Source organism: Coturnix japonica, chromosome 17, assembly GCF_054131305.1.
Source record: "Coturnix japonica strain WE chromosome 17, WE-NBRP24, whole genome shotgun sequence".
NCBI lineage: Eukaryota > Metazoa > Chordata > Aves > Galliformes > Phasianidae > Coturnix > Coturnix japonica.
Window position 1 is genome coordinate 15,176,227 of NC_140679.1, and position 21,627 is coordinate 15,197,853.

Below are 21,627 nucleotides of genomic sequence, written 5' to 3' on the forward strand. Positions count from 1 at the left end.
TTGTGTTAATGGCACAGTGTAGTCGGAGTTCACCCTTGGGATAGCTGACTGTAGGGGAATGAAGAGATCTTGTTAATGTTCTCTTTTCCACTTGTCAGGGATTGCCGTGTGGTTTCCCCGGACTTGTCAGCCATTCCAAATTAATTGGAAAAAGGAACTTTTTAAACTTCCCCTTTAGGATTGGAATTCCACAGCACTCTGTAACAAGGGTACAAACCATGAGCCCGACTCTATTTTTACTCCTTGACACAATCCCACGTATTTTTCCCACGATTTGTAATCGCTGTGGGAATTTATAGCAGGGTGGGGCCCCAAATTGTGTGAAAAGCCCTTTTCTCTTAGGACATAAAGGCAAAGAACGCATTGGGACGCGGCCTCGTTTGAGGGGAACCCCAGCATTAATGTGCAAACAAGACTGGCCTGGCACAACCTCTGAAAGCTGTGCTCTGCCTGGATGCATGTGTGCATGCAGATAGCCCAAAATCTCAGCCCCTTTGGGAAGTCTCAGTGCTTTCAGACATTGACCCAGCATGACGTGTCCACTGTCAGTCCCGAACATCCGTGGCAACATCAACAAGTGAATCCAAATCACCAAACTTCCTTCCCATTACAGGGTAATTGGTGGCATCCTGGCCTTTCAGGCACCAGACTGCTAAACGCCTCATAAAACATTCAAAAGATTTGCAGAGCCCAAAGAGGAAAATGAGCAGAGAGGTATTTTTTTCCTCCTGACGGACATGGTATGTAATTACTGGAGGCATATCCTGATTCTCCGTCTGGATTGCTCATCACTGCTGTGCCTGAGAGTTACTTGATATTCAAAGAATGCCTTAACCAAGTCAAGTTTCCATAACATGACTATATTATGAAGTATTTCACTCTTTAATATTAGTGTGCATGCACTTTCATCACCTATTGGACAGCAGTTTGCTCTCTGATACCATGTGCCATGGGATGTCTGCACGTTGAATTATCTCAGGAGGGGAAACCTAGCACCAAAGAGCCTCGTTTTCCTTTATCATAATCCATGTTTAAAATATATTATGATGCGGAACAGGCCACTCCTATTTTGGAATAATTTTATATAGGAATGACTTCTGTGCTTTCTGCTCACGCCCTGCATTATCCAAAATAGCTTTGAAGTGTAGACAAAGTGTCTAATGTGGTTCTAGGATTTCCATTTTGCTCCCTGGCTTCTCCTCCTTCCTTTGGGAAGGTCCAGAGTAAAACCAGACCTGCGGAGCCTGTCATTTAGGTTCTTGTTTTTGTAAGCTTCATACCATGGGGCATTTCCAATCTGATTCCCAATTTGTGTCCGTAAGTTTTAGAAGGGAGTATTTAGGTGCAAGCTAAGAGACTCAGAGCTATCTCCACAGACTTCATGAGCACATAAAGTGTTCTTGCTGAAACAGGGGCCCCTCTGGAAGCCTTTGGCTCCTTTTGGGATCTACTGAATCATTTCTGTTGTCAATGTCCTCTTCTGCCACCTCCAGAGGAAACTGATAGATAACATTCTGAGAATGTTCCAGTTTAATCTATGCTGAGACCCATGGCCGACTGCCTGCTCTCCAGCTGTCATAGCAACAGATGCATTGGGAAAGCTACAAGCATTCTCAACAACAACCCCTCTTTGGTTTTGCCAAATGCCATTGCCACGTCTGCTCCCCTGGAGTGCCATTCCCTGAGCTTTCTCTTGCCTGGCTGTGCCCATTGAATGGATATCAACCATGGAACAGGAGGGTGTCCTTTCTCTACACAACCAACTCAACATTTGGACACAATCTGAAGGATCCTCATTCACAAAGACGGTGGAGGTGCTTTCTTCAAATAAAAAGAGGTTTATTAAGGTAATGAGGATGACATTGTGGTGCGGGCGTTGTACATCTATTGCAGCATCAAGAGAAACAACAGCAAGTACAAAATCCTGCAGAACTTCTATCGTTATCACAGCCTATCTCATCCATGCTACAGTTTTGTGTATCCAAAACTTCATTCCCATTTCTAATGGCAGAAAGACCAGAGACGTCCATCTTTCAAAAGAAAAAGAAACCAAACATAACCCCAAACAAAACCAAACCAAATAACCAACTCGATTTGATATAAATAACTCGCACTGGACATTTTAAAACTTTCAGATTTAATTACACATAAATAAATATATACAGATTTAGAACAGTTCAGTTTGGCCTGGTTCAAGTTCTGCTCCTTGTGCTTAATTCATTATTGTTAATAATAGTTCTAAAAACGTGTGTGCTGTTCTCTGTAGGTTGTGGAGTTGCAGCAAGTCCTGGGCTCGGTGTTCCTGCTTTGTGCCCTGCAAAATGAAGCCTGAAACTGCTTCAAACCCAAAGCTGGAGGGTTTTCTCCTGGCCTGGCTTTAGGGCTGGGCTGTAGGTGAGGAAATAGGAAGAAATAAGAAGGTCGCTTGGCTCAACTTGGTTGCCCATTGCAGCCAGCTGACAGATCCAAGCACAGCTCTGTGCCCTCTGCCGCTCATGCCCCCACTCCTGGCACTGGGGTGACTTTGCTCAGAACCAGTTCCTGGAGCATATCAGGATTTTATTATGGGCTTTAAAAAAAAAGAGAAAGAAAAAAGAAATTGCACATGACTTGGCTTCCTGCATCCGTGATTTAAGAGTTTTAAAAAAGAAAACAAAAAGGCAAGACTAAGAAGCCATCAAACTGGCTTATTTTCTCTTCCTCGCCGCGTCCATCAGAGTCGCTTTCTTCCTCCTGAATTTCAACCTGTTTCTCTCTTTTTGCTGTTTGCTTTATGAGTTTCACCCCCCAGTTCGAACGGAACGGTTCCTCCTGGCACTGCTGACCTTCCTTGTGCTGTGGGAGCTCCCCACGCAGGGGATGGGGTCTGCACCTCACTTCCGATGCTTCCCTTCCTTCTCTGATGCTTTAGAGTCTCCGGCCGTGTGCCCGTTCCCTGTGCTGCTGATGAACATTTTATCCAGCCCTTTGAGGGATTCCACCAGGTAGTTCTGGAAGGCTGTCAGTGCTGCACAGATGGCTGGGCCTCCGAAGCCGTGGGTGATGAGGCTGAAATGAGTCAGACAGCTCTGCACGCCCGGCTCCAGGATCAGTGATGGGCGGCTGTTCCCCAGAGGTGAGCGGTCCTGAGCTATCAAGTCTGCAAACTCTTTACAAATTTGCCTGGAAGAGAAAGATTGAGGATCATGGAATTGTTTGAGTTGGAAGGAATCTTTCAGGGTTATCTGGTCCAGCTGCCTTCATCACATTGAGGTGCTGGAGTGTGTCAAGAGAAAGGCAATGGTGCTGTGAAGGGTCTGGAGTACAGGTCTTATGGGGAGCACCCAGGGGAACCAGAGTGGAACAAGAGCTTTCCCAACCAGAATGATTCAGCTCAATCAGGCTGCTCAGAGCCCTGACCAAGCCTGACTGCATACAGCAATGTAACCACGTCCACCCCTGCACTCACTTGGTGGCCAGCAGCATGTTCTTCCTGGTGTGGAGCTCCGTGGGGTCGGAGTGCTGCCTGCACAGGTACTCTGCCGCCGCTTTGGCTGGGAACTCTGTTTCACACACATAGCCAAAATCCCGGGCCAGGTGGACAGCTTCACCTGAAGGTGGGACAGATTCACATACATCAACACCCGGCTGAAAGGAGACATTTTTTTTCCCAACAGCCTCAGATGTGGCACCATCAGGGTTTATTTCTGCTGGAATCAGGGTGTTCTCCTTTCACAACTGCCACCCATGAGCCCCCTCCAGTATTGACTCTCATGCTGGTGGGCACCACTAAGAGCTTCCCATACCCATCTATAAGACAGTTAGTGCATGTGGGTCCAAACGAACTATCACCACCTCTAAACAGAAGCTGGTCCCTTCTATTGGTGACTTAAAAGGAGGGTGAAAAGAGAACCTTAGCAAGCCAGGCCCTCAGGCTGGTTGTACGTGCACATATCCATCACCCCTGGAAGAGCCCACCCATTGATGGAATTGATCCATCTCCAGGCGTCCCCCTGGAAATAATCAGAGCTGATGGCAATCGATCACATCCAGCACCCGAAATCCCGCTCGGGCAGGCAGAGCTAATTGGATGTGCCCCCTGCGGCTCGCACACACGAGGCCATCCATCCTGATAGCATTAACCCAGATCCCAGCACAGCCCACCCGGCTCCAGAGCTGCTCTATAGAGCTGTGTCACAGGGAATGTGCCTGTGCTTCCACTTCCAGCTCCTCCTCCAAAGAAGCAGCAGATAAGGAAAACTTAAAGAATTGGAACTGCAATTAGAATACAACTAAAGTGTAACAGCTGCTGAAAAACAGTCACTGTGACACCAAAAAGGGGGAAGAACTAAAGCAAGGCAGCAAACATCTGAGAAGGAGGGACCTGGGGTGCACACCAGTCCATTTCTGTGTGCAATGACAGTGCTGCAACACCTTGCTCTGGCTGAAACACCTCCAGTACTGACTTGCAGGAGATAGTATCCAGAAGGCACCAATGACACCACTATTTATTTACCATGAGCTGGTAAATAGTAACCAAAACATCAGCAGCCACCTGAAATCAGACTGTAGGTTCCTTCCTCCCTTTCTTTCGTTCTTCTCTTTCTTTTCTTTTAATGGAAATCAACCTTTCATTCAGCACAAACCAACTGCCCTCGGTAACAACCTCCGCCTAATGAAGCGGGTCATTTAATTTGCTGGCGACAATGGAGATGATTTTCTATTCAGAATCTGCAGGCAGCTGCCTCCAGCACACTGGGCATGGACACAATGGAATCCGGAGGTTGAAGGCAGTGGGAGCTGTCAGTGCTGTCTGCATCCCACCTCCTTTTCTCCAAAGATGCTGCACGACGTCGTCATTTCCATAGCACCAAAGGTGGGATGTGGTCAGTGGGGTGAGGTTGGATGTGGGGATCCAAGAGGCCTTTTCCAATCTCAGTGATTCTGTGTTTCTATGGAGCCCCAGCAAAGCCCTTGATGCTCCTAAGAGCTGGCGACCAATGTGGGCACGTGGTGCTGCAGAACAGCGTTGGCCAGATGCCTCATCAGCTTCACTCACACCTTTTTCTATTTGGTTTCTGTGGTCTTGACCAACTTTTCCTCACACTGCTTCAATAGAGTGAATGGTGTATTAAGGGATGGCCGGTGGGGAGCTCACAGCTGCGATGTTTCACCCCGTTCAGGTCCCAGATGCCTTTCCCCAAATGAGCTATGACTGCTCCCTCAGAAATGTCTGGGTTTCAGAGGACAGACGTGTTTCAGTCAGTGCAGACACAGACAAAGGGCACTTCCACTGTTGACCGCTGCATACTTTGCTTTAAGTGCTCTCATTTGTGGAAAGCTGTAAATGAGGGGTGTTGGAGTTTCGGCACTCCCGTCTCGTTGGGGCTCTTACCTTCCACCAGCGACGTCAGCAGGGTGACGTTGGCAGCTTTGCGTCGTCCTGCAGGTAGATTGAGGCCAATTTTCTCTAACCTTTCCCTTAAACACCGACCCCCGTTTTTTGATTTTGCTCTGGAAAGAGAAAGAAGGGAAAAGGAACAAAGAATGATGCTGCCGTCCGTATTAGAATGACCATAATTCATAGAATCATCGCAATCATAGGATGGGTTGGGATGGAAGGGACCTCATGGACATCCAGTTCCAACCCCCTGGCTGCGGGTTGGTTGCCAACCAGTAAATCAAGTACTAGATCAGATTGCCATGGCCCCATCCAGTGTGGACTTGGGCATCACTAAGGATGGGGTATCCATGGCTCTCTGGATTCCAGCTTAAGCTTTTAGGTTCGGAGGAAAAGAAGAGAAAGCAACAAAAAGGCCATTCCCCATTGGACCACACAGCAGCAACTCCTCACTCCCACCCTTACCTGCGCAGGACCCCGCCGAGGAGGGAGGCGTTGAGGCACTCGGGGGGCGAGAGCCGCCTCTGCACCTCCCCTACTGTCACCTTGTACTTGGAGGTGGAGCTGAGCAGCGAGAGGCGGCCGGGCACCGAGCAGAAGACCTCATTAGGGTTCGTCACCCCTCCGATCAGCCCGTCCTTGTTCATCAGGGAGGGAATGGTGCCGTTGGCCTTCGAGGGGATGGGCACTGCAGGGCAGGAAAGGGAGAGAGGAGAGGAGAGCGGGCTTCAGAGGGCAGAGCTCGGGAAGCACGTCCGCAGCTGAAGCCATATGGGCTCCTCAATGAAGGAAAAGAGGGGTGAAGTTGATGAAGCCAAACAAAAAAGAAGAAAAAAAGCATAATGGAAGAAGCCCAGGTTCTGCTCTCACTGCTTTCCCACACCTGCTGCCCTGGTGCAGTTAAACCGGGGGTTTCAGGTTGGTCTTTGGGAAGACCAGGGTCTGTCCACAGCCCCACTGCACTGCCCAGAGCTGAGATGGGAACATGGGAACCAGGGAAAGGCATCAGCTTTGGGGTTAGCCCTGCAAAGGGAGCTTGAGGAGCTCAAACCTCAGTAACACAGCAGGAGCTGCTGCTCATGGGCAGCATCATTGAGCAGAGGAGTCAGACGGGCACTGGGGCAGCAGCACGGCGCGCTTCTCCATGCATCACCCCAGCAAGAAACGCTCTGAGATGCAGCAAAGCTTTATGGGTTAAAAGCTCTGGCTGAAACTAGTGCCAAAACTCTTTGGCTTTTCTGTTCTGAAATGCATAACCCATTTAACTCAGGAAATAAAAACAACCAACAGGTCTTCAATGAAACCAAAGAGGACTGCCAATGGCAGCACTGCACATCGATTTGGCCTTGAGATTCCCTATGGTTTCCCAGTAGTGGTTGCTCCGTGGTGCCATGCACGTGGAACAAAGGATTTCTAAGGGAAGCACACATGTCCCAAATGAAACAGAAACCCTGAAAATGAATGGGGAAAGCTACGTGGGTTGGACCTATTAATGGATGCTCACAATCAGCATATTGTAAGTACAACTTGTTGGTGCGGCAAGAAAAAAGGAGCACGTGTTACATAAAAATGGCTCATGTTTAAGGCTGAATGATGAATGGCAATGAGAGAAGTTCCCTCTCAGCGTGGGACCTGGGCACGGCCAGGGACTGAAGGGCACAATGCACTGCTCACACTGGCACTGCCACTGCTGCCACCAGTGATGGGAAGGGAATCACAGCAACAACATCACGGGATGGAGGAAACCAGAACTATTTCCAGGAAGCAGCAACTTCAAAGTTCTCTTTCAGGGCCCTGGAACAGGTTGTGTTTGTCTCTAAATTACCCTTGAAATAAAAAGGCAAAGCAAGTTTCGCAAACATCCATGCATTACTGCAGAGGGGTGCGTCAGGGCCGGGTACCTGGTGGATGTGGGGCCGCCCCACAACCAGACCCCATCACCCAGGGAGCAGCTGCTGCTCCCAGCACTGCCCACCCACAAAGCACTCTGCATCATCCACACACAGACACATTCCTGCATGCCCAGGATCATGCTGTGACATGTGCCCGAGCTCGCATGCGTGGAGCTGCGTGCACACGTGGGTGTCATGCAGGAGATGGGGCCATGCTGCACCACGCGTGTCCCTGCAATGGGGCACATGGGGAGGAAGCCAACCCAGCTGGCAGCAGCACCAGACACTGCATGGGATGGAGCAGAGAGTGCAGGCTGTGTGTTGGTGCGTCGCTCCGAGCACGGTGGGCACAGCAATGGGGTGGCGTGGGGACAAAGTTTGGAAGGACACGGTGGCATTTTAAGGAATGACCTTATAGTCTGAAACAACCCCATGGGGAGCTGCCCCACAGCAGCCCTGCTGCAAGCACCTGTGTGCCCCACGGGCACCAGCACAGCCCTGGCATGTGCAGGGATAGGGGCAACCCCGGCAGCACGGCACGCCACTGGAACAGCTCCGCATCCATCACACAACGTTGCCTCGATACAAGAATAAACATAGCCACGGTCGCCATTAATTATTAATGATTGTGATTTGGCCTCACCTGCAGTTTGCCTGGTCTGCTCTGCAGCTTGTTTGCCCATAAACATGCTGCAGGAGGGAGACAAGCTACCATTAAAGCCTGACAGCTTTGTTTCCTTGGCTTTGGGGGAAGCAAAATTGTCTCTTGTCATCTGAGTAAACCAAAAGTCCCCCTCGATCTTCAGTTGCTGCTTCCCCGCTCCCGCAAGCAGCAGGTGATCGGAGCACCTGAGCCAGCCTGCAGACAAAAGGAAGCGTGAGACCAGGGTGGCAGCCAGTGTCACCTGCACCGCGGTGTGGGGCACAGAGGGGGGACATGATGGCAGAGCTGGGTGCCATGCCATCATGACACAGGTGGGATGTGCTTGGAGCTGAGCCATATCGTTGGATATGATCCCTGTACTGCTCAGGAACCTCCATAGGATGGGAAGAGCTCACAGAACAGTAAACCCCCACCCCATCCTGAACACACAGCGGTGCCCCAGGAGCTGCCTCCTTACAGCAGCTGAGGACAACTGGAGCACAGAACAAGGTCAATGATTTACCAGGAATCAGCCATATGAGCACGACCTGAACACATGCATTGCTGCACTGTGGGAATGCCTTCAGAGCACAACAATCCCTACACATTGGGCTCCAGAAACCCTGTGACTGTGTGCTGCGCTTATGGAGCTCCAGATTCCTTCTAATGCTGTGAAATAGTGATGTACACATCACAGCACCATCCTTCCATGAGGCTCAGCACCCACTGCCAGCAGCTCCCTGGTGCCATGCAAGCAAAGAGCTTTTGCCTACCAAAGACCAAAAGAAAAACAGATGAAACGCTGAATCGTGCCGCCTGCTTGCAAAATAGTTTGTAAGCAGGGAGACGTGGGGCTCCTGGCAATCAAATTGCTTATGGCATTTGTTGCTTGGTTCCAGCTCCAGCTGATGCTTGGAGTGCTGCAAGGGGAAAAGCGAGTCCAGAGGGAAGATGCAGATCTCTGCCTGTCAGACAGGTCTGGTTTCCTCCTGCTCGGATCCATTACAGGCACATTCTCCTCCTCAGCAGCACTGGACCACTGGATGCTTTTCTTTGCAACATCTCTCTCAGAGCAAGACTACACTGAAGCTCAGATCACATCTAACATGCACTCAGCTGATCCCCTGGAGCCAACCTGCTCTGGGGCAACCTCCCATCTCCAGCTCCAAAGAAGCAGCTCAGCCCTGCGGGGCCTCTGCTCTGCATCACCAGCACCATATGCAACCCTTCTGGCTGCTCCCGCTGCGTGCCGTGTCCTGCTGCCGTGCTCACTGCAGGAGGCAGCACACCGGGGTGAGCTGCAGGCACTGATGTGATAGTACCAAGCACTGAGCCCAAGCTCTGCTCCCTGCAGCTGGGTACATTGCTCTGCCCTCTGCATGCGGCGCTGTGAGGTGTTGGCTGCTGGAGGAGCAGAGCTGCAGAGAAGCCGAGGGGTCGTGCGGGGCTGTCTGTTCCCTGCAAACCAACCCAAGCTTTGTTTGAATGTCTCTGATGTAAATTACAAGCCCGAGATCCACACGTCAGGCAGTGTCTGTGTGTGGGTGTGAGCCAGAGGCAGCAGCTCCTGTCTGCTTCAGAGGAGGTGCGTGGTTCAGCTCCTGCCATTTCCTCATGCTTCAGCACAGAGGTATTTATGGAGGGGCCGGGAAGGAGGTCAGTGCCATGGGCCATATTTCAAACCGCGCTCTGTAATTATCCTTTCTTCCCCGAGGGGTTATACAGGTATTTTCTTTATCTCGAATGCACCACCTGAATCGAGTCCCCACGTCAAACAGCCTCTCTAGGAATCGGCTTGGAGGCCTCTTCAAGTAGATGGACGGAAAGAATCTGGGTTTTATCTCCGTGCTGTCCAGATTGCTGCACTGTGATACAGAGCTGGGACCTTCAGGAAGGGACGGAGCTGCAGGGCCTGCAGTGTTCCCACGGGACAGCACCCAGCAGAGCTGCTGGGCCCATGCAAAGCTCCCTGCGTGTCATTATGCTGCCAATGCAAATCAATACGTTAAGCAACGAGCTCCATCACAAGGTGCCATGTGACATTCATGACCGTCTCCCTTCCTGCACCTCGTCCCACAGCCTCACACTGCACCCAGCGATGTGTTGTAAGGACACACAGCAACAAAACACACACGGACCTTTCCAAAAGCACCACAGCATGGAAAACAGTCGGCACATCGGGAAGGATGGGGAGCCCTGCGATGTCAGTGAGGGGAGCTGTGAACCCACAATGAGGGGAGGTCCCCACTGCCGTCCCCATAGCGCTCAGCATCAAAGGTTTATTCAGTTAGCAGCGCAAACTCCCATTACATTTTGGCAGCTGGTATAGGGGATCTTTATGTGTTTAAACAGTATAATCCATTTTGCAGTAACATGCTCGAGAGGTTCTCCCTGCATTCCCTATAGGAGCGCCTGAATTTGTGCAGCTCAGATCTCCATAATCTGCACGAGGAGAACAAAGCTGCAGTGTCCCCTTTGCACGGTGCGGGTCCCACATAAGCCATGCCAACATTGCTATTAATTTGTTAAAACAAGTTCTGATTCCTGAAGGGCAAAATAAAACCCCCTCAGCAAAGATTAGATGTGAACAAGAATAGAAAAAACACTCCTCTTCATACAGAACTCAGTGCTGATCCTTGTCTGGCTGCCCTGCCGCAGTGCAGCCCAGGTCTCTGGTTGGAAGCACTCACATGGAGCAGTTCTGAGTCCCTTTGGCCACAGCTTTATGAGCTGAGCCCTGAGCTGTCACTGCGACCCGTCCGACCAGTCCAGGGATCAACGCCTCGCACCCACAGACTGGTGCCAGATAAATGCTGGAGATAGAGGGTGGGGAGCCTCGGCACGCCGGAATCCAAAGCACGCACTATAGAACCAGGGGAGGGCCAACGCTCTGCTCCCCTCGGCCATGTTGGGCTGCAGTGCACAGCTGGGGCTCATCCATGCTTCCCTGCTCTTCCTCCACCTCTCTCTGATACCCAAACAGAACAGAACTGGTGCAGCACATTGAGATGAGAGCTGAGCACGCAGCAGCTCCACGCGTTACCTCCCCGCTTGCTAATTAGTTCCTCCATTAGGAATTAAAATAAACAAACACACGGAAGGACAGACAGCAAGAATGAGTAATTCCCCGGGATCACACAGGAAAGAGTGGAAGGGTTCCATGGTCAGGGCTGTAGTCTGTGACTTCAGAGAGCCCCATTTGGGCTCTTGAAGAAATTAAGATGAGCTCATGCTGACCACCCATGGACCCAGGAGCATCCCCAGGGCCACCATAGCCCCATCCCACAGACAAACCCCACCTGGAGCCCCTCTCCTGCTGTTTGACTCACCAGCCCTATGCCAACAAGCAACCCCAGCTGGCTTCACCAAACCTCCCCTCTTTGCTTGGAACAAAGCAAAGAAATTCATTTAGAAACATCTAATTAAGCAGTAAGTCATGACAAGGTATATGAAACTTGGAGATAACACATGCCTGGGAGGCACCGGGAAGGCTGAGACAAAGCCCAGCACCTCCACCAGCACCCCAACGTGTTATCTCACATGAACACACACCTGGGTTTATCCCGGCACAATTAAAGGACATTAAAAATACCATTTGAATGGAGGAAGGGCAATCTGGAGGCAGTTCAGAGCGAAAACTTTCTTTCAAGTTTGAGCTGTTAGATAGGAGGTGTTGCTGCATGCGCTGTGTCTGGAGGTGGGAGCAGCGCTGAGAGCTCAGCCCGGCCCTGCAGCCTCATAGCACAGCATTGCGTCCCACCCGGAGCTGCTGCGGCCCAGCAGCACTGAGAGCAACAAGTCCTTGCAGCCCCAGGTGTTTTATAGGGTGACCTCATTTATTGCCTTCCTCATGGCAGGAAATGATGTTTATCTAATCTGCTGCCAGTGTCAGAGTGCTTTTGGGATCCTCTGCCGCAGCGTCTGGCTCTGTGCTCGGCTGTGGATAGAGCTGAGAGAGTTTGCTCTGCTCCCACAGCCCCAACACACGAGGATGGGAAGGCTTTGCACCCATGCAATGCATGCACCCCTCTGTGCCCCTGAGCACGGACAGCCCCTGCCCCATCCCGGCACAGCTCTCAGCCTCTCAATCAACCCAACAGCTCCGTATTCCTGCTCTGCTGCTGCGGGGCGGCCGAAAAACCTCGTGTGGAAATCTCTGCGGGTCACAAACACCGAGTATAACCGAGCAGCCAAAGCCTTCTCCCCATAGAGACCCCCACGCAGCTCCCCCCGACCCCACGGACAGCACCGTGCTGCGGAGAGAGATTTGTTATCCACCTTCCGAATAAAAAGGCACCACCAAAAGCTTTGTGCTGAGGACGGCGAAGCCATAAAACTCCTCCTTATTTTACGAGCAAGCTGCAGGGTTGGCTTTTTTTGTGGTTTTGGGGTTTTGTTTTGTTTTGTTCTGCTAAGAAATGCAACGACGTCTCGCTGGCTTTCAATAATGGAAGATCCCAAAGTGCTGCGTGAGGACGGAGCCACGGACGGAACTTTTTCAGAGCTCACAAGAACGTTTTTAACGTCCGTTTTATTCACGGTCTGACAGAAATGTTCGAGGAAAAAAAAGCAAAACCCAAATCGACCCAAAAGCACCGAAAAAAAAAAGGAAAAAAAAGACAGGAAAAAAAAAAACCCAAAAACTAAAAAACACCGTTTCTGAAATGTCCTTTAAAAGGAGAGAGAACGAACAAAACGGATTCACAACAGACAGCCCCAAACCCGCACTGCCCCACTCAGGGCAACACTCCGGACCAATGCAGCCCCTGTGTGCGGGGTGGGGGATCCCATCTGCTCCCCCCCCCCCAGCCCTCCCACCCCACTCTCTGTCCCCTTCCCTGCAGCAAAACGGCCCCGAGCGCAGCGCTCAGCTCTCAGTCCCCTACTAAGAGCTGCCGAACCCATTTATTGAAGCTGGTTGTACGAAACACAGATATTGGGGCTTATTTCTCCCCATCCCGCACCGCTCCCCGCAGCCGTTGCCCCATAGCGAGACTCTGAGGTCGCTTTGGGGCAGCGGTCGGTATTCGATTGACCCGATGTGCGCTCACAGCCGCATTCATTTCCATCGGGGTTCCATCCGACGGCTTCACCGCCAGGAATTGGGGGGGATTCAAACCCTCCGTGCGGTGCTGGGGAGTTAGGAGTGAATTTCTTCTGCTTCCCACATCGATATTTCTCCCCCCACCACCACCTCTGTCCCAATGCTGCCCGCATCGCGGATTCTCTACCACTGCTTTCATTTTTCGAGGGCTTATGGAATAAAAAGAGTCCGGTGTTGAGCTCTGAAACTACGGCTCCCAACAGAGCAGGAAAATAAATCACGAGAATATGAAATGAAATTAAATTAGAGACCATGAGTTCAATGAGACCAGAACGAACGGGGGTCGGAGCCGCCCCGCGGCGCTGCGGGCGTTCAGTGCGTGGCTGAGCCCGCAAACGCATCGAGCCGACGGGGAACCCCCGACCCGCAAAGAGAGTTCGCATCTTCCTTCTAAACACGGTGGAAAAATAAAGAGGGAATGAATGGGGGGAGACGCGGCCGCCTCAGGCACCGAGCAGCCGCCGTGAGGTTTTATATCCGAATGGTGAACGATCTCCGGGTATAAACGTGGCACCGAGTAATAATTCCTCCCGACGGCAAAAGAAGGTTTTGGGGTAGGCGGCGTTTTTGGAAAAGGGAGGAAAAGAAAATGTAACAAAACGAGGCACGGAAACACACGGAAATCAATGAGAACGAGCGCTGATTTCAGCCCAACTCCGCTCAAACAGCGTCCGTTCCCTGAGCGCATCCCAGAAGCGCCCCAATGCCGCCCGTGCACACAAAAGGGAACGAGCTGAGCGCTGCGGAGCGGAGCTCACACCGCCACCGTTTCACGCAACGCCTCTCGCGTGTTCCAATTAAAGCTCCAATTAAATTAAAGTTTACACGGAACGGGGCAGGAGAGCTCCGGGACTCCGCACCGCACCGCGCACAGCCGCGGCTCTCCGCCCTCATCGCTCCTCCGGCCCCCGCAGCCCACGAGCGGTGCCGACCCCGCACCTTTCGTTTGCTGTCCGGGAGACCACCGCTACGTTGTGGTCCTTTACCCGTTGTTTAAAACGCCGAGAGCAGCGCCCGGCCGTTCCGTGTTGCTCTCACTCCACGCGGCACAACAGTCCAACAATCCCTCGTGCTCCTCTCGTTCCCAACAGTTCCCGGTGATGTTTTAATGAGAAAAAATATATATTTTACGGAGTGGAACTATTGCCGTATTTGGAAGAAAAGGGTCGGGAAGAACCGGCAGCAAAACCGTGCAGGCGGCGGCTCATCCCGGGGGCCGTGAGGGGCCCCCACTCCGAACCGCCTCGGCCCCGTTCAGTGCGTCCTCCCCGCTACAGGAAGAGCTGCGAGGCCGCAGCTGCATCCCCCGCCCCGCTCCGATCCTACCGGGACTCACTGCGAACAGCCCGCGGCCGTCGGGGCTCTCCGGTAGCCGCTTACGCTCGGCCGGCCGGGATCCGTTTTCGTTTCGCCGCCGGGCAGCACCGGAGCCGGGACACCGCGCCGAACCCCCACCCCAACCCCGATCCACACGGTGCCGGCTATCGCGGGGAACCGACGGAAGGGAACCCCGAGGGCAGGAGCCGGACCCGGCGCGGGTTCTTACCTTTCTTGATGACGGACTGATCGAGCAGGTTCATCCCGCCGTCGTCCGCCGCCTGGAAGCACCAAAGCAAGAGCCGTCAGCGGGGGCTCCCTGTGCGGCTCCCGGCTGCTGGGAGCGGGGCGACCGCGGGGCCACGGAGCGATGAAATCGTTCGGTTACGGCCGAGCCCCGGGGGAAGGAGAGGAGTTTTGGCCCGGCTTCTCGGCGGCCGCCCTCGGGGTAACGGGGCATGACGCTCCTCGCCCGGGGATCCGAGCGCCCCGGGGCCCCGCTCTGCCCGCGGGATCGCTCCCGGCACCAGAACCGGATCCGGTCTCGTCCCCTCGTACCCACCCCCGGTCCTTCCCCCCAAACCTCCGCTACCTGGATCTCCTCGATGCCGTGGTGCCCGAGGCCGTGCAGGCCCAGCGGGCCGTCGGGGAGGCCGTGCCCGCCGTCGGGCAGCCCGTGGAGCAGGCGGGGCACGGCGGAGTACTCGCGGCGGGGGTCGAGCCCCAGAGCTCGGTGCGTCTGCGAGAGCAGCCCCGCGTCGTCCTGCCGGGAGCGCTGCGGGGGCCAGGCGGGCTGTTGGTGCTGGTGCAGCGGGCTGAGCGCCGCGTACGGGTCGGCCAGGTGCGGGTAAGCGGGCTCCTGGCCCTGCGGGTACGGCAGCGGCGGCTGCGGGTACGGCGGGGGGAAATAGGGCGGCTGGAAGTCGGCGGCGGGCGTGTGGCAGAGCGGCGGAGCCGAACCGTAGGGCGTCTGGTTGAGAGCGGGCAGCTGCGGCAGGCGGGCCCCGGCCGACGCCCCGGGCAGCCCCTCGGCACGGTCCTGCGGCGGCGGAGACAGCGGCGGTGAGTGGGGAGCGGACCCCCCGGTCCCGGATCCCACATCCCGGCCCCGACCCCGGCCCTGCACCCGGCCCGGCCCGGCGCGCACTCACCATGCCCGGGTAGCTGTGCACCAGCATCTGTGCGGGCCCACGGCGAGCCCCGGGCGGGCCGGGCCCCGGGGGTGCCCCCGTCTCCGCCCCTCTATCCCGCCGGAGCGGCGTCTCCCATCGCCCGCCCGCTCCTCTGCGCCGGCCCCGACTCCATGCACTCCAGTTATAGTGGCGGGGGCGCGCCCGCCGCGCCGGGGGCGCGCGTCAGTGCACGGAGCCGGGGACGCGCCGCCCGCTCCCGCGGGGCCCCGACGGTTCCCGACGGGCGGAGGGGGAGAAAAGCGGCCGGAGCCGCTCCGATGCCGCGGGACGGCAGCGCGACTCCCCTGTCCCACGGGCACGCGCAGCTCCCGCTTTAACCCCCCCGGGGCTCCCCCCGACGTCAGCACCCACCGCCCCGGGCCACGTTCCCCGGGAGCCCCGAGGGGAGAAACCCGAGGGCCGGGAGGGGGCGGGGAGCGGCGGACCCGACGGCTTCTCTTTATTAACCCGAGCGGAGTGTCAGAGCCTTCGGCGGCAGCACGGAGTCCTCTGCCCGACGGCAGCTGCCGGAGCAGCGCCCGAGGCAGGGACAGAGCCCGGAGATCCCCCCGGGGCGCTCCCCACTTCTGCCCGACGGGCACCGGGGAGAGAACGAGAGGGAGAGGAACGTGAGGTGCTGCGGGACCGACTGCTGCCCGAGGGGACGGACGGCGCTGCGGAGCGGCAGAGCGACGGGAAAGCAGCGAGCGGGCGGCGGCGTGAGCTCCTCGCTCGGCCCTACAGCCCAACGTCCCTCCCCTCCGTCCTCCACGCGTCCCTCCTCCTCTCCATCCCTCCCTCCTCCTCTCTGGGCCCTCCCTATGGGTTCAACATGGCAGCGCCGTGTCCTTGCTCTGATGTGCCGTGGGGTCCTCTCGGCAAAGCGCTGCCTGCCCCACACCGATGCGCACACACACATGCTGACCCACAGCGGCACTTTTGCACGCTTGCACACGCTTGCTCACGCCCGCATGCAGGTTCCGTGGTCCCAAATCCTCACCGTGCAGGGACCGAGCTGCCCATCTCCGAGCTGGAATCCCAATTCGTGGCAGAGCTTAATAGTGTGCGAGCAGAGAACAAACACTTTGCCCTAAACCGTAATACACTGCGATGTGTGATAGACGTTAACAAACACAATCCCACATTACATTTAATTTAATTCCACTCTTCCTGCCCCGAGCTACAGCTCCCTTCATTTTCATTTTTTCTTCTGAATTCCCACATCTCAGACCTCTTTGATTTCCAGGTTTAATTAACAATGCTCATTAAAGGGATTTTTATTCATTTCTTTTAATATTACCCCGCCACCTGTCTTTAGGAGGCAAAGGCTCATCGTTTATTCTAATTTATTTCTGTTAAAGACGGCATTTAGGAACGGGAGGAGGGATGTGAGCAGGTAAAGGGCCGATCCGCTCCCATCTCTCCTTCCCTCCCCCCCACCCGATGCTTTTTAAGGCCGCCTCTCCTGAAAGTTCCGTGTTTATTTTCCACCAGATCCGTTTCATTTGCTGAGAAAAATCGGATTGGACATGCTGTATTTCGCAGTGATGTTCCACTTCATTCATAGGGTCCCTCGTTCCTCTCTTCCATATAATGCCAGTCCTTTATTCACCTGGAAGAGGTGAAGCTGCAGAAGGCAACAGAGGTCCTCAGGTGTAGGACTGCTCTGGTCCTGAATAGGGCCAGGTAATGTGGGGTTAATACAGCCCAGCACCACAAACCTCATTGAGCTGAGGGCAATGGGGAGCTATGAGAAGAGCTGAGGTTAAAGAATCCGATGGGTTGGACGATGGTTCTTATTTTACTCCTGACAATTCTGAAGGGTGTTTCTGCCCCACGTTGCAGGATGGCAGGCAGCTCCTGGCAGGATGGGAGGCCTCCAACCCACGCACACCAGGTATGCTCTTTTCCAAGTCCAACACTCTCATTTGCTTGCTTGGCTCGCTCTGCTTGCTGCTAGCACCTACCTTTGTTTCAACTTGCATTAACGTTTCAGGGCTGAGCTGGTGAGATGAGAAAGATACTTCTGATCGACAGCGGATGCCTCCTCTCTGCTTATGCAAGGCACTGGTGTTTATGAGTTTGAGTTGTATATATGTATCTCCAGTTGAACTCCCCATAGTCAGCCCTCCTTTTGGGGCAGATCCCTGCCTGTTTTTCACCCCATCACCCCCCATTCATGCAGGGCAGCAGAATCAGTGCTGTGTCCAGCTGCCAGCCAGGACTGTCTCTCCCATAGAGCTCCTATGCTGACACCTGGTGGAAATGCTTCGAAACGCCCTCACACAGCTCCAGGCTGGGCTGAAATCAACCTCTGGGGGCCTCAGGCAGAAATAAATCCCAATGCTGCACGTTTGGAAATGGAATAGAAAACCTCTTTAATAGTCAAATGATCTGGTTTTTAAAACAAAACGCTGACAGAAGATAAATTAGGTGCATCTTGCAACGTTCTGAAGCAATAACAGTTCTGTGTTGGGTTCTGGAGGGAGAAAATCCTGTAGAGCTCTGCTGCGTTGTTGGTTTTATGATGTTGGTTCCTTAAGTGTTTCTTGTCCTTGCTGGCACAAGGTTTCTGGCCTCGTGTCCCACACCAGGGGCTGCTGAAAAATGGCTTTTTATTGCTTGGACAGACACTGTTCCAGAGCTGCCATCCCATAAAGGTTGGCCCATTCCTCCCCATGGTGTGACAGGATCACTTCCCTGCACGGCTCGCTGGCTCTGGCCAACTCAACCAGCACACCCTGGAAAGCAGCAATGAGCTCAAAATCCACTGAGGCTGCAGTGACTCTTCTCAGTAACTCTGAGAGCTCTTCCAGCCACTGTGCCTGGAGCACAGCTTGTGGCAACCAGGGGAAAAGAGGCACACAGCTGGCCAGGGCCTGCATCCCCAGGAACCAGAGCTCACGGATGTCATCCCAGGCACTCACATAGGCAGGGGATATGGCCAGAGCTAAGCCATGGCTACCAGGGTCTGCTTGGGCTGTGTGAGCCTGAGACAAGAAGCGAATGGTGGCTCTGAAAAATTCCTTTGCAGGCGCAGTCTTCTGAAGAACTGAAAGAAAAAGGAAACGAATGAGTTGATGCATTACTTGGCCAAAGGAGGGACCCTCTGGGATTTTTGTTACACTTCCAATGACAAAAGCCCTACATGAAACTGGGTCTGTTCCTCTTATATTCTGGGGTCCTCAGTCCATGCAGAGCAATGTGCAGCTTTGCCATGCTGCTTACCAGTGCTTCTTACCTGCTGAACTTGAAAGGATCCTTGCCATCATCAAGCCCAGAGTGGCAATGTTGGCTGCTAGAACCAAATGATCCTTCTGAGGTAGAAGGAAGGGAAGAGACTTCAGCAACGTGTCCATCAAAGAAGAGAAGGCTTTTTCCTGCCTAGAAAGAAAGGAAACCCTGAGAAACCTCCTGAGCAGAGCCAAACACGTGATAAATGCAGCATTAAAAGAAGTGAATCTCAATTGGCACTAAGAAAAGGGGCATCATTTTTTCAGTATAAGTATCTTAAAGGATCCTGGAAGCTCATCTCTCATTGCATCCCTGTCCTTCGTAAGACAAGCTTCTGTGGCTCCGTTACCTGATGAGGTCTGGTGCAGTCACAACCAGGTTAAGGAAGATCCCACATAAAGTCTGTAGACTCATCTCAGTGCTCGTCAGGGACCCAGGCTGAGAGGTCAGCACCTCCCAGTGATGTAGGAAGTAGTCACACAGTAGTGCTGGTGCCCCTTCTGAGATGAGGATATCCCTGGGTCTGTCCTCTGCTGTTAAATGGCAAAATCCAGGTAGCAGAAATCTGTAAAGTGGGAAAAAAATGAAAACAAAAGGTAGAGAACAGCGAGTTGGGGTCTAAACCCTGGATTTACATCAGCTGGGGGGGGGGGAAGTGCCATAGAATTGATACTGCAGAGAGAAAGGGAAGGAGAAATTACTCTCAAAATCAGCTCAATCAGTAACACAGTGGTGACTTCCTTATGCCGGAGGGAAATGTACTGAAATCTTACAGTAGAGCCCACGTAGGCTGATCTGCTTCTACAAAGACTCTATTATTTTCCCTGCTTGCTGTAGCTAAAGCCTAGACACACAACTTCCACAAGTCTTTCCCTGCCTCTCATCTCTGTGTGCAGCTGCCATCTTATATTAGTCACACACAGAAGGCTTGGACAGCTGCATTGCACTGTGGCAGTTCCAGTTGCCTCTTTCACAGCAAAGGATCAACAAGAACTTGACCTAAATGCAGGATGCAGGAAAAAGTGTCATTTAGTGTTGAAATGCATCAGCTCTGTATTTAAAATACACACCTCAGAGCATCCTGGGTTAAGATGGAGCTGTCACTGCCGACCAGCCCAGCTGCCTGGGGAAGATTCTCTGCTGGGCCACCCTCTTTGAAAAGCTTCTTGGTATAATGAACAAGGAAAGGTAAGAGCTCACAGATCTCCTGCTTGAGGGAGGATGTCTCTTCTGCCATCCAGGCTCCAAGGATCCGAACAGAAGCGAATACGAAAGGATCCTGTAGCTCCTCCTCTTTCACCTGGGTACAGAAGAAAGCAGCTGATAGAAAAAAGATGAAAACCACAGTGGGCCAAGATGCACATTTTGGTCTATTCAGCTTATGGACACGAGCTGCTAGAGCAAATCTGGACTTCTGTGGCTGATTTTCTTATTCTGATGTAGGAAAAGGATGGAATATAAGAATCACAGTAATCACTGAGTCATTAATTTGCTGTCTTGTGATCTATCAGCCTGGGTGCATCCTGCTGTACTTAACCACATGTGGGTAAGAGGCCAGCAAGACCCAGTTTACGCACTGTAGGAGCTGTTTAAAAGCCTCCCCAAAGTGAAAAGCCATCAAACGTGTTCCTTACCTGTCTCAAGTAAAACACTACGGCTCCAAATGCTTCCTCCATGATCCTCATGAGCTGCATTCTCTGTGCTTCATCTAGCAGCGATTCCTCTCCTTTCAGACACTCCTGGATCCCCATCTCGATAAGGACGTAGCAGGCCGTTATCACTTCTTTTTTCCCCTCTACCTCCATGGGATCGGGCTCCTCTAGGGTCAGGCGGATCTCCACACAAGCCAAGTTCACCAGCAAGGCCAGGAACTTGCTGCCAGTGCTCCCTGCTGGGATCCACTCTGCCCCACAGGCCTGCACGATGCTGGCAGCAAGTTTCAGAGCAGGATCCCTCTGTGACTGGCTGAGTTTACTGCCCAGAATATCAGCCAGCCCTTTGTAAAGCTGCTGGATGCACTCGGAGCCTTGTGAGACCTCAGCAAGTGGTGGTGAGAGGGGGATGAAGCGAGGCAACAGCTGACACAGCTCAAACTTGGTGGCATCTTCAGCCTTGACAAACTGCTCACAGAGCTTCCCCAGCACAGCCAGGAGGTGTGGGGCATCCCTCTGCCAGCACTTCACCTCTGATACAGCCAACAGCCCCAAGAGCAGCTCCAGGGCACGCTCAGAGCCATAACCACCATTGATATAAGCCTGGCACAGAGCAGACACCGCTCCTTTGCTCACCATCTCCCTGGGACCCCTGGGAGTGGCCAGAACAGCAGTCAGACACTGATACGCATCATCTATCATAGATGTGCAGTCTGGATTAAAGGGAGCAAGCAGGACGCTATTGAAGGTCGGGATTTTGTTCAGGATCTGTGTGTGTCCATCCAGCTCCGGTTCGGTGCAGAAACAACCCAGCAGGGTGAGACCCAGCGCTTTAAACATGTATTCAGGGCAGCCTGGTGGGGTTTGACTGGAGCTCAGCAGCCGGTTGGGGAACGTGAAGCCGATGGCATCAAAGATCTGACGTCGGGTCTTAGAGTCCAGATCTCCAGCTTTAACCGCTTTAGTCACCTGGAAGGGAAAGCAATGAATAACAACAAGGCTCAATATGGCTTTAGGTGTTCCCTATGGGTCCTGGTAATGCGTCCTTACCATCAGCAGTGCTGCCAGCTGCTCGCTGTCGTTCCTAGCATCCCTTAGCACCTCCATGCACTTCTTTAAGGTCGCAGCTCCGTGTATCTCGGCCATAACGACCCGCTGGGCTCCACGCCGATATATTAAGGACAACGAACGGAACCGGCCGCCATACACACGCGATCCGCCCCTTTAACCAAC

General features: G+C 53.4%; 2 protein-coding genes across 3 annotated transcripts; both read right to left on the reverse strand.

Moving 5' to 3' along the window:
* Positions 1-1,818: 1,818 nt before the first annotated feature.
* Positions 1,819-15,644, reverse strand: TFAP2E (transcription factor AP-2 epsilon). 2 transcript variants are annotated; one of them, XM_015883205.3, is made up of 8 exons: positions 15,488-15,644; positions 14,929-15,375; positions 14,566-14,617; positions 7,916-8,131; positions 5,846-6,068; positions 5,375-5,493; positions 3,449-3,590; positions 1,819-3,162 (listed from the first exon to the last, which is right to left on the reverse strand). In XM_015883205.3, the coding sequence occupies exons 1-8, from the start codon at positions 15,512-15,514 to the stop codon at positions 2,874-2,876; spliced, it is 1,515 nt and encodes a 504-aa protein (XP_015738691.1). In that variant the 5' UTR covers positions 15,515-15,644; the 3' UTR covers positions 1,819-2,873. The 2 variants fall into 2 exon arrangements, with proteins under 2 accessions (XP_015738691.1, XP_032304869.1); XM_032448978.2 differs by lacking the exon at positions 7,916-8,131.
* Positions 15,645-17,861: 2,217 nt separating this feature from the next.
* NCDN (neurochondrin) lies at positions 17,862-21,624 on the reverse strand. Its single transcript, XM_015883239.3, has 6 exons — positions 21,445-21,624; positions 20,377-21,363; positions 19,813-20,042; positions 19,092-19,307; positions 18,750-18,892; positions 17,862-18,560 (listed from the first exon to the last, which is right to left on the reverse strand). Exons 1-6 carry the CDS (start codon positions 21,538-21,540, stop codon positions 18,124-18,126), a joined length of 2,109 nt encoding a protein of 702 aa, XP_015738725.2. The 5' UTR covers positions 21,541-21,624; the 3' UTR covers positions 17,862-18,123.
* Between the last annotated feature and the right edge of the window lie 3 nt (positions 21,625-21,627).

Excerpts from the sequence above, each read along its gene's own strand:
- TFAP2E (XM_015883205.3), bottom strand. The coding sequence starts at position 15,514 with ATGCTGGTGCACAGCTACCCGGGCATG. Across the intron at positions 8,132-14,565 it reads TCAGTCCGTCATCAAGAAAG|GCTGGCTCAGGTGCTCCGAT; the intron begins GTAAGAACCCGC and ends TTTTGTCTGCAG. Across the intron at positions 3,591-5,374 it reads GCTGACGTCGCTGGTGGAAG|GTGAAGCTGTCCACCTGGCC; the intron begins GTAAGAGCCCCA and ends TCCCACCTTCAG.
- NCDN (XM_015883239.3), bottom strand. The coding sequence starts at position 21,540 with ATGGCCGAGATACACGGAGCTGCGACCTTAAAGAAGTGCATGGAGGTG. Across the intron at positions 20,043-20,376 it reads TAGTGTTTTACTTGAGACAG|GTGAAAGAGGAGGAGCTACA; the intron begins GTAAGGAACACG and ends TTCTGTACCCAG. Across the intron at positions 18,561-18,749 it reads GATCCTTTCAAGTTCAGCAG|TTCTTCAGAAGACTGCGCCT; the intron begins GTAAGAAGCACT and ends TTTTTCTTTCAG.